This window comes from Argopecten irradians, chromosome 3, assembly GCF_041381155.1.
Source record: "Argopecten irradians isolate NY chromosome 3, Ai_NY, whole genome shotgun sequence".
Lineage (NCBI taxonomy): Eukaryota > Metazoa > Mollusca > Bivalvia > Pectinida > Pectinidae > Argopecten > Argopecten irradians.
Window position 1 is genome coordinate 37,707,283 of NC_091136.1, and position 17,096 is coordinate 37,724,378.

Consider the following 17,096-nt stretch of genomic DNA (forward strand, 5'->3'; position numbering starts at 1 on the left):
GTGAATTTCATGGCCCTGGCATCTCAGACTTTCCCCTGATTAGGGATCAAATCTATTTTAATTGATATTGGAAAAACACATTTATGAGCATTATTTGCTTAATTTTCAATAGGTCAAACTTGGTTATAATTATTACCCTGTGATAGCATTTTAGCATCATATCCATATTGGTCCTGGCCAACCTCCAGGGGTAGATGGGCAGGGCCAAAAGGGGTCAAAATGACTAAAATAAGAAAAAGGAAATCTTCTGAATTCACAGATTTGATGGAACCAGATACTCTTCATAGATTGAAAAGTCAGTTATAAAATCACTCACTGGTTTCAAGGGCCTGATGAGCCAATATATAGTTTTTTTGTGTCTTTGTTTCATTCTGTATCTGAACTCAGGTGACCGCTAAGGCCCATGGGCCTCTTGTTTCATGATCCTTGAGCCAGGATCAGCATATCTGGTCAGTATAGCCAGGTTTCTGGACTAAACAAGTTTTAAATACAATAAATTAAGAAGGACAATGCCAAATGCCGTAATACACAGGAATCCTGATTAGACAGGGGCCGATTTTGACATTTTAAATAATACCTGGTATTCTTTTCAATATCAACTTGTGTCAGGACTACGAAATAGGAGTTCTTTAATGGGTTTATTTCTTACTTAACTCATTCACCCCTGACATTTCATAATGGACTGGTCTAGTCTGGCCTAAATGTGTCTTCAGGGGTGGAAGGGTTAAAGAGGCAAAAATATAGATTTATAACATCAACTCATTCACCCCTGACATTTCATAATGGACTGGTCTAGTCTGGCCTAAATGTGTCTTCAGGGCTGAAAGGGTTAAAGAGGCAAAAATATAGATTTATAACATCATATGTGGTGAAGATTTGTTATCCATCATTTGACAGGACTTGCTGTTGGACTCCTAGCTGGGACTATAGGAGAAGTGAGCAAGAGGAAACTGGGCCTGTCTAAACCGGAAGGTCAGTACATCAAACATTATACTGTCAATTATAATCAAATTAAAACCATGAAACAGTATTAAAACTTATGCAATTTGATTTTAATTGACTTATCTTTTGACAATTTCAGAATCTTCCAGTACTGCTAGTTTATTCATCAACGAAGCTAATGCTGAGAGGGTTGTAAACACTTTGTGTAGGGCAAGAGGGGCCGCCCTCAAACTGGGACAGATGATCAGTGTACAAGGTAGGTCTGATAATACATATTGTAGGGGGAGAGGGGCCGCCCTCAAACTGGGACAGATGATTAGTGTACAAGGTAGGTCTGATAATACATATTGTAGGGGGAGAGGGGCCGCCCTCAAACTGGGACAGATGATTAGTGTACAAGGTAGGTCTGATTGTACATATTGTAGGGGGAGAGGGGCCGCCCTCAAACTGGAACAGATGATCAGTGTACAAGGTAGGTCTGATTATACATATTGTAGGGGGAGAGGGGCCGCCCTCAAACTGGGACAGATGATTAGTGTACAAGGTAGGTCTGATTATACATATTGTAGGGGGAGAGGGGCCGCCCTCAAACTGGAACAGATGATTAGTGTACAAGGTAGGTCTGATAATACATATTGTAGGGGGAGAGGGGCCGCCCTCAAACTGGGACAGATGATTAGTGTACAAGGTAGGTCTGATTATACATATTGTAGGGGGAGAGGGGCCGCCCTCAAACTGGAACAGATGATTAGTGTACAAGGTAGGTCTGATAATACATATTGTAGGGGAGAGGGGCTGCCCTCAAACTGGGACAGATGATTAGTGTACAAGGTAGGTCTGATTATACATATTGTAGGGGGAGAGGGGCCGCCCTCAAACTGGAACAGATGATTAGTGTACAAGGTAGGTCTGATTATACATATTGTAGGGGGAGAGGGGCCGCCCTCAAACTGGGACAGATGATTAGTGTACAAGGTAGGTCTGATTATACATATTGTAGAGGGAGAGGGGCCGCCCTCAAACTGGAACAGATGATTAGTGTACAAGGTAGGTCTGATTATACATATTGTAGGGGGAGAGGGGCCGCCCTCAAACTGGAACAGATGATTAGTGTACAAGGTAGGTCTGATTATACATATTGTAGGGGGAGAGGGGCCGCCCTCAAACTGGAACAGATGATTAGTGTACAAGGTAGGTCTGATTATACATATTGTAGGGGGAGAGGGGCCGCCCTCAAACTGGGACAGATGATTAGTGTACAAGGTAGGTCTGATTATACATATTGTAGGGGGAGAGGGGCCGCCCTCAAACTGGAACAGATGATTAGTGTACAAGGTAGGTCTGATTATACATATTGTAGAGGGAGAGGGGCCGCCCTCAAACTGGAACAGATGATTAGTGTACAAGGTAGGTCTGATAATACATATTGTAGGGGGAGAGGGGCCGCCCTCAAACTGGAACAGATGATTAGTGTACAAGGTAGGTCTGATAATACATATTGTAGGGGGAGAGGGGCTGCCCTCAAACTGGGACAGATGATTAGTGTACAAGGTAGGTCTGATTATACATATTGTAGGGGGAGAGGGGCCGCCCTCAAACTGGAACAGATGATTAGTGTACAAGGTAGGTCTGATTATACATATTGTAGGGGGAGAGGGGCCGCCCTCAAACTGGGACAGATGATTAGTGTACAAGGTAGGTCTGATATACATATTGTAGGGGGAGAGGGGCCGCCCTCAAACTGGGACAGATGATTAGTGTACAAGGTAGGTCTGATTATACATATTGTAGGGGGAGAGGGGCCGCCCTCAAACTGGGACAGATGATTAGTGTACAAGGTAGGTCTGATTATACATATTGTAGGGGGAGAGGGGCCGCCCTCAAACTGGGACAGATGATTAGTGTACAAGGTAGGTCTGATTATACATATTGTAGGGGGAGAGGGGCCGCCCTCAAACTGGGACAGATGATTAGTGTACAAGGTAGGTCTGATAATACATATTGTAGGGGGAGAGGGGCCGCCCTCAAACTGGGACAGATGATTAGTGTACAAGGTAGGTCTGATTATACATATTGTAGGGGGAGAGGGGCCGCCCTCAAACTGGAACAGATGATTAGTGTACAAGGTAGGTCTGATTATACATATTGTAGGGGGAGAGGGGCCGCCCTCAAACTGGGACAGATGATTAGTGTACAAGGTAGGTCTGATTATACATATTGTAGGGGGAGAGGGGCCGCCCTCAAACTGGAACAGATGATTAGTGTACAAGGTAGGTCTGATAATACATATTGTAGGGGGAGAGGGGCCGCCCTCAAACTGGAACAGATGATTAGTGTACAAGGTAGGTCTGATTATACATATTGTAGGGGGAGAGGGGCCGCCCTCAAACTGGGACAGATGATCAGTGTACAAGGTAGGTCTGATTATACATATTGTAGGGGGAGAGGGGCCGCCCTCAAACTGGAACAGATGATTAGTGTACAAGGTAGGTCTGATAATACATATTGTAGGGGGAGAGGGGCCGCCCTCAAACTGGAACAGATGATCAGTGTACAAGGTAGGTCTGATTATACATATTGTAGGGGGAGAGGGGCCGCCCTCAAACTGGAACAGATGATTAGTGTACAAGGTAGGTCTGATTATACATATTGTAGGGGGAGAGGGGCCGCCCTCAAACTGGGACAGATGATTAGTGTACAAGGTAGGTCTGATTATACATATTGTAGGGGGAGAGGGGCCGCCCTCAAACTGGACAGATGATTAGTGTACAAGGTAGGTCTGATTAATACATATTGTAGGGGGAGAGGGGCCGCCCTCAAACTGGGACAGATGATTAGTGTACAAGGTAGGTCTGATTATACATATTGTAGGGGAGAGGGGCTGCCCTCAAACTGGAACAGATGATTAGTGTACAAGGTAGGTCTGATTATACATATTGTAGGGGGAGAGGGGCCGCCCTCAAACTGGAACAGATGATTAGTGTACAAGGTAGGTCTGATTATACATATTGTAGGGGGAGAGGGGCCGCCCTCAAACTGGGACAGATGATTAGTGTACAAGGTAGGTCTGATTATACATATTGTAGGGGGAGAGGGGCCGCCCTCAAACTGGAACAGATGATTAGTGTACAAGGTAGGTCTGATTATACATATTGTAGGGGGAGAGGGGCTGCCCTCAAACTGGAACAGATGATTAGTGTACAAGGTAGGTCTGATTATACATATTGTAGGGGGAGAGGGGCTGCCCTCAAACTGGGACAGATGATTAGTGTACAAGGTAGGTCTGATTATACATATTGTAGGGGGAGAGGGGCCGCCCTCAAACTGGAACAGATGATTAGTGTACAAGGTAGGTCTGATTATACATATTGTAGGGGGAGAGGGGCTGCCCTCAAACTGGAACAGATGATTAGTGTACAAGGTAGGTCTGATAATACATATTGTAGGGGAGAGGGGCTGCCCTCAAACTGGGACAGATGATTAGTGTACAAGGTAGGTCTGATTATACATATTGTAGGGGAGAGGGGCTGCCCTCAAACTGGAACAGATGATTAGTGTACAAGGTAGGTCTGATTATACATATTGTAGGGGGAGAGGGGCTGCCCTCAAACTGGAACAGATGATTAGTGTACAAGGTAGGTCTGATTATACATATTGTAGGGGGAGAGGGGCCGCCCTCAAACTGGAACAGATGATTAGTGTACAAGGTAGGTCTGATTATACATATTGTAGGGGGAGAGGGGCTGCCCTCAAACTGGGACAGATGATTAGTGTACAAGGTAGGTCTGATTATACATATTGTAGGGGAGAGGGGCCGCCCTCAAACTGGAACAGATGATTAGTGTACAAGGTAGGTCTGATAATACATATTGTAGGGGGAGAGGGGCTGCCCTCAAACTGGGACAGATGATTAGTGTACAAGGTAGGTCTGATTATACATATTGTAGGGGGAGAGGGGCGCCCTCAAACTGGGACAGATGATTAGTGTACAAGGTAGGTCTGATAATACATATTGTAGGGGGAGAGGGGCCGCCCTCAAACTGGGACAGATGATTAGTGTACAAGGTAGGTCTGATTATACATATTGTAGGGGGAGAGGGGCTGCCCTCAAACTGGAACAGATGATTAGTGTACAAGGTAGGTCTGATTATACATATTGTAGGGGGAGAGGGGCCGCCCTCAAACTGGAACAGATGATTAGTGTACAAGGTAGGTCTGATTATACATATTGTAGGGGGAGAGGGGCCGCCCTCAAACTGGACAGATGATTAGTGTACAAGGTAGGTCTGATTATACATATTGTAGGGGGAGAGGGGCCGCCCTCAAACTGGAACAGATGATTAGTGTACAAGGTAGGTCTGATTATACATATTGTAGGGGAGAGGGGCCGCCCTCAAACTGGAACAGATGATTAGTGTACAAGGTAGGTCTGATTATACATATTGTAGGGGGAGAGGGGCCGCCCTCAAACTGGGACAGATGATTAGTGTACAAGGTAGGTCTGATTATACATATTGTAGGGGGAGAGGGGCCGCCCTCAAACTGGAACAGATGATTAGTGTACAAGGTAGGTCTGATTATACATATTGTAGGGGGAGAGGGGCCGCCCTCAAACTGGGACAGATGATTAGTGTACAAGGTAGGTCTGATTATACATATTGTAGGGGGAGAGGGGCCGCCCTCAAACTGGGACAGATGATTAGTGTACAAGGTAGGTCTGATTATACATATTGTAGGGGGAGAGGGGCCGCCCTCAAACTGGGACAGATGATTAGTGTACAAGGTAGGTCTGATTATACATATTGTAGGGGGAGAGGGGCCGCCCTCAAACTGGAACAGATGATTAGTGTACAAGGTAGGTCTGATTATACATATTGTAGGGGGAGAGGGGCCGCCCTCAAACTGGGACAGATGATTAGTGTACAAGGTAGGTCTGATTATACATATTGTAGGGGGAGAGGGGCCGCCCTCAAACTGGGACAGATGATTAGTGTACAAGGTAGGTCTGATTATACATATTGTAGGGGGAGAGGGGCTGCCCTCAAACTGGGACAGATGATTAGTGTACAAGGTAGGTCTGATAATACATATTGTAGGGGGAGAGGGGCTGCCCTCAAACTGGAACAGATGATTAGTGTACAAGGTAGGTCTGATAATACATATTGTAGGGGGAGAGGGGCCGCCCTCAAACTGGAACAGATGATTAGTGTACAAGGTAGGTCTGATAATACATATTGTAGGGGGAGAGGGGCCGCCCTCAAACTGGAACAGATGATTAGTGTACAAGGTAGGTCTGATTATACATATTGTAGGGGGAGAGGGGCCGCCCTCAAACTGGGACAGATGATTAGTGTACAAGGTAGGTCTGATTATACATATTGTAGGGGGAGAGGGGCCGCCCTCAAACTGGAACAGATGATTAGTGTACAAGGTAGGTCTGATAATACATATTGTAGGGGGAGAGGGGCCGCCCTCAAACTGGAACAGATGATTAGTGTACAAGGTAGGTCTGATTATACATATTGTAGGGGAGAGGGGCCGCCCTCAAACTGGGACAGATGATTAGTGTACAAGGTAGGTCTGATTATACATATTGTAGGGGGAGAGGGGCCGCCCTCAAACTGGGACAGATGATTAGTGTACAAGGTAGGTCTGATTATACATATTGTAGGGGAGAGGGGCTGCCCTCAAACTGGAACAGATGATTAGTGTACAAGGTAGGTCTGATAATACATATTGTAGGGGGAGAGGGGCTGCCCTCAAACTGGGACAGATGATTAGTGTACAAGGTAGGTCTGATTATACATATTGTAGGGGGAGAGGGGCCGCCCTCAAACTGGGACAGATGATTAGTGTACAAGGTAGGTCTGATTATACATATTGTAGGGGGAGAGGGGCCGCCCTCAAACTGGGACAGATGATTAGTGTACAAGGTAGGTCTGATTATACATATTGTAGGGGGAGAGGGGCCGCCCTCAAACTGGGAACAGATGATTAGTGTACAAGGTAGGTCTGATTATACATATTGTAGGGGGAGAGGGGCCGCCCTCAAACTGGAACAGATGATTAGTGTACAAGGTAGGTCTGATTATACATATTGTAGGGGGAGAGGGGCCGCCCTCAAACTGGAACAGATGATTAGTGTACAAGGTAGGTCTGATTATACATATTGTAGGGGGAGAGGGGCCGCCCTCAAACTGGGACAGATGATTAGTGTACAAGGTAGGTCTGATTATACATATTGTAGGGGGAGAGGGGCCGCCCTCAAACTGGGACAGATGATTAGTGTACAAGGTAGGTCTGATTATACATATTGTAGGGGGAGAGGGGCCGCCCTCAAACTGGAACAGATGATTAGTGTACAAGGTAGGTCTGATAATACATATTGTAGGGGGAGAGGGGCCGCCCTCAAACTGGGACAGATGATTAGTGTACAAGGTAGGTCTGATAATACATATTGTAGGGGGAGAGGGGCTGCCCTCAAACTGGGACAGATGATTAGTGTACAAGGTAGGTCTGATTATACATATTGTAGGGGGAGAGGGGCTGCCCTCAAACTGGAACAGATGATTAGTGTACAAGGTAGGTCTGATTATACATATTGTAGGGGGAGAGGGGCCGCCCTCAAACTGGGACAGATGATTAGTGTACAAGGTAGGTCTGATTATACATATTGTAGGGGGAGAGGGGCCGCCCTCAAACTGGAACAGATGATTAGTGTACAAGGTAGGTCTGATAATACATATTGTAGGGGAGAGGGGCCGCCCTCAAACTGGAACAGATGATTAGTGTACAAGGTAGGTCTGATATACATATTGTAGGGGAGAGGGGCGCCCTCAAACTGGACAGATGATTAGTGTACAAGGTAGGTCTGATTATACATATTGTAGGGGGAGAGGGGCCGCCCTCAAACTGGGACAGATGATTAGTGTACAAGGTAGGTCTGATTATACATATTGTAGGGGGAGAGGGGCCGCCCTCAAACTGGACAGATGATTAGTGTACAAGGTAGGTCTGATTATACATATTGTAGGGGGAGAGGGGCCGCCCTCAAACTGGGACAGATGATTAGTGTACAAGGTAGGTCTGATTATACATATTGTAGGGGAGAGGGGCCGCCCTCAAACTGGAACAGATGATTAGTGTACAAGGTAGGTCTGATTATACATATTGTAGGGGAGAGGGGCCGCCCTCAAACTGGAACAGATGATTAGTGTACAAGGTAGGTCTGATTATACATATTGTAGGGGGAGAGGGGCCGCCCTCAAACTGGAACAGATGATTAGTGTACAAGGTAGGTCTGATAATACATATTGTAGGGGGAGAGGGGCTGCCCTCAAACTGGGACAGATGATCAGTGTACAAGGTAGGTCTGATTATACATATTGTAGGGGGAGAGGGGCTGCCCTCAAACTGGGACAGATGATTAGTGTACAAGGTAGGTCTGATTATACATATTGTAGGGGGAGAGGGGCCGCCCTCAAACTGGGACAGATGATTAGTGTACAAGGTAGGTCTGATTATACATATTGTAGGGAGAGAGGGCCGCCCTCAAACTGGAACAGATGATTAGTGTACAAGGTAGGTCTGATAATACATATTGTAGGGGGAGAGGGGCCGCCCTCAAACTGGAACAGATGATTAGTGTACAAGGTAGGTCTGATTATACATATTGTAGGGGGAGAGGGGCCGCCCTCAAACTGGAACAGATGATTAGTGTACAAGGTAGGTCTGATTATACATATTGTAGGGGGAGAGGGGCCGCCCTCAAACTGGAACAGATGATTAGTGTACAAGGTAGGTCTGATTATACATATTGTAGGGGAGAGGGGCTGCCCTCAAACTGGAACAGATGATTAGTGTACAAGGTAGGTCTGATTATACATATTGTAGGGGAGAGGGGCCGCCCTCAAACTGGAACAGATGATTAGTGTACAAGGTAGGTCTGATTATACATATTGTAGGGGGAGAGGGGGCCGCCCTCAAACTGGGACAGATGATTAGTGTACAAGGTAGGTCTGATTATACATATTGTAGGGGGAGAGGGGCCGCCCTCAAACTGGAACAGATGATTAGTGTACAAGGTAGGTCTGATTATACATATTGTAGGGGGAGAGGGGCCGCCCTCAAACTGGAACAGATGATTAGTGTACAAGGTAGGTCTGATTATACATATTGTAGAGGGAGAGGGGCCGCCCTCAAACTGGGACAGATGATTAGTGTACAAGGTAGGTCTGATTATACATATTGTAGGGGGAGAGGGGCCGCCCTCAAACTGGACAGATGATTAGTGTACAAGGTAGGTCTGATTATACATATTGTAGGGGGAGAGGGGCCGCCCTCAAACTGGGACAGATGATTAGTGTACAAGGTAGGTCTGATTATACATATTGTAGGGGGAGAGGGGCCGCCCTCAAACTGGAACAGATGATTAGTGTACAAGGTAGGTCTGATTATACATATTGTAGGGGGAGAGGGGCCGCCCTCAAACTGGAACAGATGATTAGTGTACAAGGTAGGTCTGATTATACATATTGTAGGGGGAGAGGGGCTGCCCTCAAACTGGGACAGATGATCAGTGTACAAGGTAGGTCTGATTATACATATTGTAGGGGGAGAGGGGCCGCCCTCAAACTGGAACAGATGATTAGTGTACAAGGTAGGTCTGATTATACATATTGTAGGGGGAGAGGGGCTGCCCTCAAACTGGGACAGATGATTAGTGTACAAGGTAGGTCTGATTATACATATTGTAGGGGGAGAGGGGCTGCCCTCAAACTGGGACAGATGATTAGTGTACAAGGTAGGTCTGATTATACATATTGTAGGGGGAGAGGGGCCGCCCTCAAACTGGGACAGATGATTAGTGTACAAGGTAGGTCTGATTATACATATTGTAGGGGAGAGGGGCCGCCCTCAAACTGGAACAGATGATTAGTGTACAAGGTAGGTCTGATTATACATATTGTAGGGGGAGAGGGGCCGCCCTCAAACTGGAACAGATGATTAGTGTACAAGGTAGGTCTGATAATACATATTGTAGGGGGAGAGGGGCCGCCCTCAAACTGGAACAGATGATTAGTGTACAAGGTAGGTCTGATTATACATATTGTAGGGGAGAGGGGCCGCCCTCAAACTGGGACAGATGATTAGTGTACAAGGTAGGTCTGATTATACATATTGTAGGGGGAGAGGGGCTGCCCTCAAACTGGAACAGATGATTAGTGTACAAGGTAGGTCTGATTATACATATTGTAGGGGGAGAGGGGCCGCCCTCAAACTGGGACAGATGATTAGTGTACAAGGTAGGTCTGATTATACATATTGTAGGGGGAGAGGGGCCGCCCTCAAACTGGAACAGATGATTAGTGTACAAGGTAGGTCTGATTATACATATTGTAGGGGAGAGGGGCCGCCCTCAAACTGGGACAGATGATTAGTGTACAAGGTAGGTCTGATTATACATATTGTAGGGGGAGAGGGGCCGCCCTCAAACTGGACAGATGATTAGTGTACAAGGTAGGTCTGATTATACATATTGTAGGGGGAGAGGGGCCGCCCTCAAACTGGAACAGATGATTAGTGTACAAGGTAGGTCTGATAATACATATTGTAGGGGGAGAGGGGCTGCCCTCAAACTGGGACAGATGATTAGTGTACAAGGTAGGTCTGATTATACATATTGTAGGGGGAGAGGGGCTGCCCTCAAACTGGGACAGATGATTAGTGTACAAGGTAGGTCTGATTATACATATTGTAGGGGGAGAGGGGCTGCCCTCAAACTGGAACAGATGATTAGTGTACAAGGTAGGTCTGATAATACATATTGTAGGGGGAGAGGGGCTGCCCTCAAACTGGAACAGATGATTAGTGTACAAGGTAGGTCTGATTATACATATTGTAGGGGGAGAGGGGCCGCCCTCAAACTGGGACAGATGATTAGTGTACAAGGTAGGTCTGATAATACATATTGTAGGGGGAGAGGGGCTGCCCTCAAACTGGAACAGATGATTAGTGTACAAGGTAGGTCTGATAATACATATTGTAGGGGGAGAGGGGCTGCCCTCAAACTGGGACAGATGATTAGTGTACAAGGTAGGTCTGATAATACATATTGTAGGGGGAGAGGGGCCGCCCTCAAACTGGAACAGATGATTAGTGTACAAGGTAGGTCTGATTATACATATTGTAGGGGGAGAGGGGCCGCCCTCAAACTGGAACAGATGATTAGTGTACAAGGTAGGTCTGATTATACATATTGTAGGGGGAGAGGGGCCGCCCTCAAACTGGGACAGATGATTAGTGTACAAGGTAGGTCTGATAATACATATTGTAGGGGGAGAGGGGCCGCCCTCAAACTGGACAGATGATTAGTGTACAAGGTAGGTCTGATTATACATATTGTAGGGGGAGAGGGGCCGCCCTCAAACTGGGACAGATGATTAGTGTACAAGGTAGGTCTGATTATACATATTGTAGGGGAGAGGGGCGCCCTCAAACTGGGAACAGATGATTAGTGTACAAGGTAGGTCTGATATACATATTGTAGGGGAGAGGGGCCGCCCTCAAACTGGGACAGATGATTAGTGTACAAGGTAGGTCTGATTATACATATTGTAGGGGGAGAGGGGCCGCCCTCAAACTGGGACAGATGATTAGTGTACAAGGTAGGTCTGATTATACATATTGTAGGGGGAGAGGGGCCGCCCTCAAACTGGGACAGATGATTAGTGTACAAGGTAGGTCTGATAATACATATTGTAGGGGGAGAGGGGCCGCCCTCAAACTGGAACAGATGATTAGTGTACAAGGTAGGTCTGATTATACATATTGTAGGGGGAGAGGGGCCGCCCTCAAACTGGGACAGATGATTAGTGTACAAGGTAGGTCTGATTATACATATTGTAGGGGGAGAGGGGCCGCCCTCAAACTGGGACAGATGATTAGTGTACAAGGTAGGTCTGATTATACATATTGTAGGGGGAGAGGGGCCGCCCTCAAACTGGAACAGATGATTAGTGTACAAGGTAGGTCTGATTATACATATTGTAGGGGGAGAGGGGCTGCCCTCAAACTGGGACAGATGATTAGTGTACAAGGTAGGTCTGATAATACATATTGTAGGGGAGAGGGGCCGCCCTCAAACTGGAACAGATGATTAGTGTACAAGGTAGGTCTGATAATACATATTGTAGGGGAGAGGGGCCGCCCTCAAACTGGAACAGATGATTAGTGTACAAGGTAGGTCTGATTATACATATTGTAGGGGGAGAGGGGCCGCCCTCAAACTGGAACAGATGATTAGTGTACAAGGTAGGTCTGATAATACATATTGTAGGGGGAGAGGGGCCGCCCTCAAACTGGAACAGATGATTAGTGTACAAGGTAGGTCTGATTATACATATTGTAGGGGGAGAGGGGCCGCCCTCAAACTGGGACAGATGATTAGTGTACAAGGTAGGTCTGATTATACATATTGTAGGGGGAGAGGGGCCGCCCTCAAACTGGGACAGATGATTAGTGTACAAGGTAGGTCTGATTATACATATTGTAGGGGAGAGGGGCCGCCCTCAAACTGGGACAGATGATTAGTGTACAAGGTAGGTCTGATTATACATATTGTAGGGGGAGAGGGGCCGCCCTCAAACTGGAACAGATGATTAGTGTACAAGGTAGGTCTGATTATACATATTGTAGGGGAGAGGGGCTGCCCTCAAACTGGACAGATGATTAGTGTACAAGGTAGGTCTGATTATACATATTGTAGGGGAGAGGGGCCGCCCTCAAACTGGGACAGATGATTAGTGTACAAGGTAGGTCTGATTATACATATTGTAGGGGGAGAGGGGCCGCCCTCAAACTGGGACAGATGATTAGTGTACAAGGTAGGTCTGATTATACATATTGTAGGGGGAGAGGGGCTGCCCTCAAACTGGAACAGATGATTAGTGTACAAGGTAGGTCTGATAATACATATTGTAGGGGGAGAGGGGCCGCCCTCAAACTGGAACAGATGATTAGTGTACAAGGTAGGTCTGATAATACATATTGTAGGGGGAGAGGGGCCGCCCTCAAACTGGGACAGATGATTAGTGTACAAGGTAGGTCTGATTATACATATTGTAGGGGGAGAGGGGCCGCCCTCAAACTGGAACAGATGATTAGTGTACAAGGTAGGTCTGATTATACATATTGTAGGGGGAGAGGGGCCGCCCTCAAACTGGAACAGATGATTAGTGTACAAGGTAGGTCTGATAATACATATTGTAGGGGGAGAGGGGCCGCCCTCAAACTGGGACAGATGATCAGTGTACAAGGTAGGTCTGATAATACATATTGTAGGGGAGAGGGGCTGCCCTCAAACTGGGACAGATGATTAGTGTACAAGGTAGGTCTGATTATACATATTGTAGGGGGAGAGGGGCCGCCCTCAAACTGGAACAGATGATTAGTGTACAAGGTAGGTCTGATTATACATATTGTAGGGGGAGAGGGGCTGCCCTCAAACTGGAACAGATGATTAGTGTACAAGGTAGGTCTGATTATACATATTGTAGGGGGAGAGGGGCCGCCCTCAAACTGGAACAGATGATTAGTGTACAAGGTAGGTCTGATTATACATATTGTAGGGGAGAGGGGCTGCCCTCAAACTGGGAACAGATGATTAGTGTACAAGGTAGGTCTGATTAATACATATTGTAGGGGGAGAGGGGCGCCCTCAAACTGGAACAGATGATTAGTGTACAAGGTAGGTCTGATTATACATATTGTAGGGGGAGAGGGGCTGCCCTCAAACTGGGACAGATGATTAGTGTACAAGGTAGGTCTGATAATACATATTGTAGGGGGAGAGGGGCTGCCCTCAAACTGGGAACAGATGATTAGTGTACAAGGTAGGTCTGATAATACATATTGTAGGGGGAGAGGGGCTGCCCTCAAACTGGGACAGATGATCAGTGTACAAGGTAGGTCTGATAATACATATTGTAGGGGGAGAGGGGCTGCCCTCAAACTGGAACAGATGATTAGTGTACAAGGTAGGTCTGATTATACATATTGTAGGGGGAGAGGGGCCGCCCTCAAACTGGGACAGATGATTAGTGTACAAGGTAGGTCTGATTATACATATTGTAGGGGAGAGGGGCCGCCCTCAAACTGGGACAGATGATTAGTGTACAAGGTAGGTCTGATTATACATATTGTAGGGGAGAGGGGCCGCCCTCAAACTGGAACAGATGATTAGTGTACAAGGTAGGTCTGATTATACATATTGTAGGGGAGAGGGGCCGCCCTCAAACTGGAACAGATGATTAGTGTACAAGGTAGGTCTGATTATACATATTGTAGGGGGAGAGGGGCCGCCCTCAAACTGGAACAGATGATTAGTGTACAAGGTAGGTCTGATTAATACATATTGTAGGGGGAGAGGGGCTGCCCTCAAACTGGAACAGATGATTAGTGTACAAGGTAGGTCTGATTATACATATTGTAGGGGGAGAGGGGCCCGCCCTCAAACTGGAACAGATGATTAGTGTACAAGGTAGGTCTGATAATACATATTGTAGGGGAGAGGGGCCGCCCTCAAACTGGAACAGATGATTAGTGTACAAGGTAGGTCTGATTATACATATTGTAGGGGGAGAGGGGCCGCCCTCAAACTGGAACAGATGATTAGTGTACAAGGTAGGTCTGATAATACATATTGTAGGGGAGAGGGGCCGCCCTCAAACTGGAACAGATGATTAGTGTACAAGGTAGGTCTGATTATACATATTGTAGGGGAGAGGGGCCGCCCTCAAACTGGAACAGATGATTCAGTGTACAAGGTAGGTCTGATAATACATATTGTAGGGGGAGAGGGGCCGCCCTCAAACTGGAACAGATGATTAGTGTACAAGGTAGGTCTGATAATACATATTGTAGGGGAGAGGGGCTGCCCTCAAACTGGGACAGATGATTAGTGTACAAGGTAGGTCTGATAATACATATTGTAGGGGAGGGAGAGGGGCCGCCCTCAAACTGGAACAGATGATCAGTGTACAAGGTAGGTCTGATAAATACATATTGTAGGGGGAGAGGGGCCGCCCTCAAACTGGGACAGATGATTAGTGTACAAGGTAGGTCTGATTAATACATATTGTAGGGGGAGAGGGGCCGCCCTCAAACTGGAACAGATGATTAGTGTACAAGGTAGGTCTGATTATACATATTGTAGGGGGAGAGGGGCCGCCCTCAAACTGGAACAGATGATTAGTGTACAAGGTAGGTCTGATTATACATATTGTAGGGGAGAGGGGCCGCCCTCAAACTGGAACAGATGATCAGTGTACAAGGTAGGTCTGATTATACATATTGTAGGGGAGAGGGGCCGCCCCTCAAACTGGAACAGATGATTAGTGTACAAGGTAGGTCTGATAATACATATTGTAGGGGGGAGAGGGGCCCGCCCTCAAACTGGAACAGATGATTAGTGTACAAGGTAGGTCTGATAATACATATTGTAGGGGGAGAGGGGCTGCCCTCAAACTGGAACAGATGATTAGTGTACAAGGTAGGTCTGATTATACATATTGTAGGGGGAGAGGGGCCGCCCTCAAACTGGAACAGATGATCAGTGTACAAGGTAGGTCTGATTATACATATTGTAGGGGGAGAGGGGGGCCGCCCTCAAACTGGAACAGATGATTATGTACAAGGTAGTCTGTACATTGTAGGGGTAGCCCTCAAACTGGACAGATGATTAGTGTACAAGGTAGGTCTGATTATACATATTGTAGGGGGAGGGGGGGATGATTAGTGACAAGGTAGTCTGAATACAATTGAGGGAGAGGGGCCGCCCTCAAACTGGAACAGATGATTAGTGTACAAGGTAGGTCTGATAATACATATTGTAGGGGGAGAGGGGCTGCCCTCAAACTGGAACAGATGATTAGTGTACAAGGTAGGTCTGATTGTAGGGGGAGAGGGGCCGCCCTCAAACTGTGAACAGATGATTAGTGTACAAGGTACATAGGGGGAGAGGGGCTTGCCTCAACAGGAAACAGATGATTAGTGTACAAGGTAGGTCTGATAATAATATATTGTAGGGGGAGAGGGGCTGCCCTCAAACTGGAGAACAAGGGACTGATAATACAGTATTGTAGGGGGAGAGGGGCCGCCCTCAAAACTGGAACAGATGATTAGTGTACAAGGTAGGTCTGATTAATACATATTGTAGGGGGAGAGTGGGCTGCCCTCAAACTGGAACAGATGATTAGTGTACAAGGTAGTCTGATTATACATATTGTAGAGGGGAGAGGGGCCGCCCTCCCAACACTGGAACAGATGATTAGTGTACAAGGTAGGTCAAGGTAGACCCGCCTCAAACTGGGGACTGATTAAGGTACTGATAAAGAGGGGCCGCCTCCAACTGGAAAGAGGAGGGGTACAGGGGGAGAGGGGCCGCCTCTCTGGGACAGAACTGGAACAGCCCTCAAAATGAACATGGTATGATTAGTGTACAAGGTAGGTATGATTATACCATATTTAGGGGTAGGGGCGCGCCTCACTATTTTCCTTCAGAGGGCCGCCCTCAAATGGGACAGATGATTGAGTGTACAAGGTAGGTCTGATAAAAGAATACATCACGTTGATTTTCCTAGGGGAGAGGGGCAGCCCTCAAACTGGGAACAGATGATTAGTGTACAAGGTAGGTCTGATTATACATATTGTAGCGAGGGAGACAAAAACCGCCCTCAAACTGGTTGAGATGTATTGCAATAAAAGCAGCACAAGGTAAACAAGACATCATCAACTTATCCATGATTATACATATGCATGGACATGTAGGCTAAGCTCTTAGTACAAATGTAGCTAGTGACAGGGGACAGGGGTTTAGTAACTCTCATATTGAATTAAGGCATCGTAAACTCTGGCAATTTTAATCTCTTTTAGAGTACCTTATGATATCTCAATAACATATATAACAATGTTTTATGTATGATAGATGAGAGATCTTAATCAGACTTACATTTTTTTATTGATAGGGGGACAATTGAGGGCTGCCTCTCAAACTGGGAACAATATGATGATAAAATAGTGTATATCAAGGTATGATCCTACAATATAGACTATGATTTTAAAACAAATATTTTTCCAGTGTTTATCTAACATTA

The 17,096-nt window shown here is 46.5% G+C and overlaps 1 protein-coding gene across 3 annotated transcripts in view; it reads left to right on the top strand.

The window, feature by feature from the left end:
* LOC138318471 (atypical kinase COQ8B, mitochondrial-like) overlaps positions 1-17,096 on the top strand; it is an 85,737-nt gene that overhangs the window by 10,522 nt on the left and 58,119 nt on the right. For all 3 annotated transcript variants that reach the window (XM_069260841.1, XM_069260843.1, XM_069260842.1), the window contains exons 5-6: positions 898-972; positions 1,082-1,198. In XM_069260841.1, the coding sequence (XP_069116942.1) occupies positions 898-972; positions 1,082-1,198 (192 nt within the window). The remainder of the gene's footprint in view (positions 1-897; positions 973-1,081; positions 1,199-17,096) is intronic.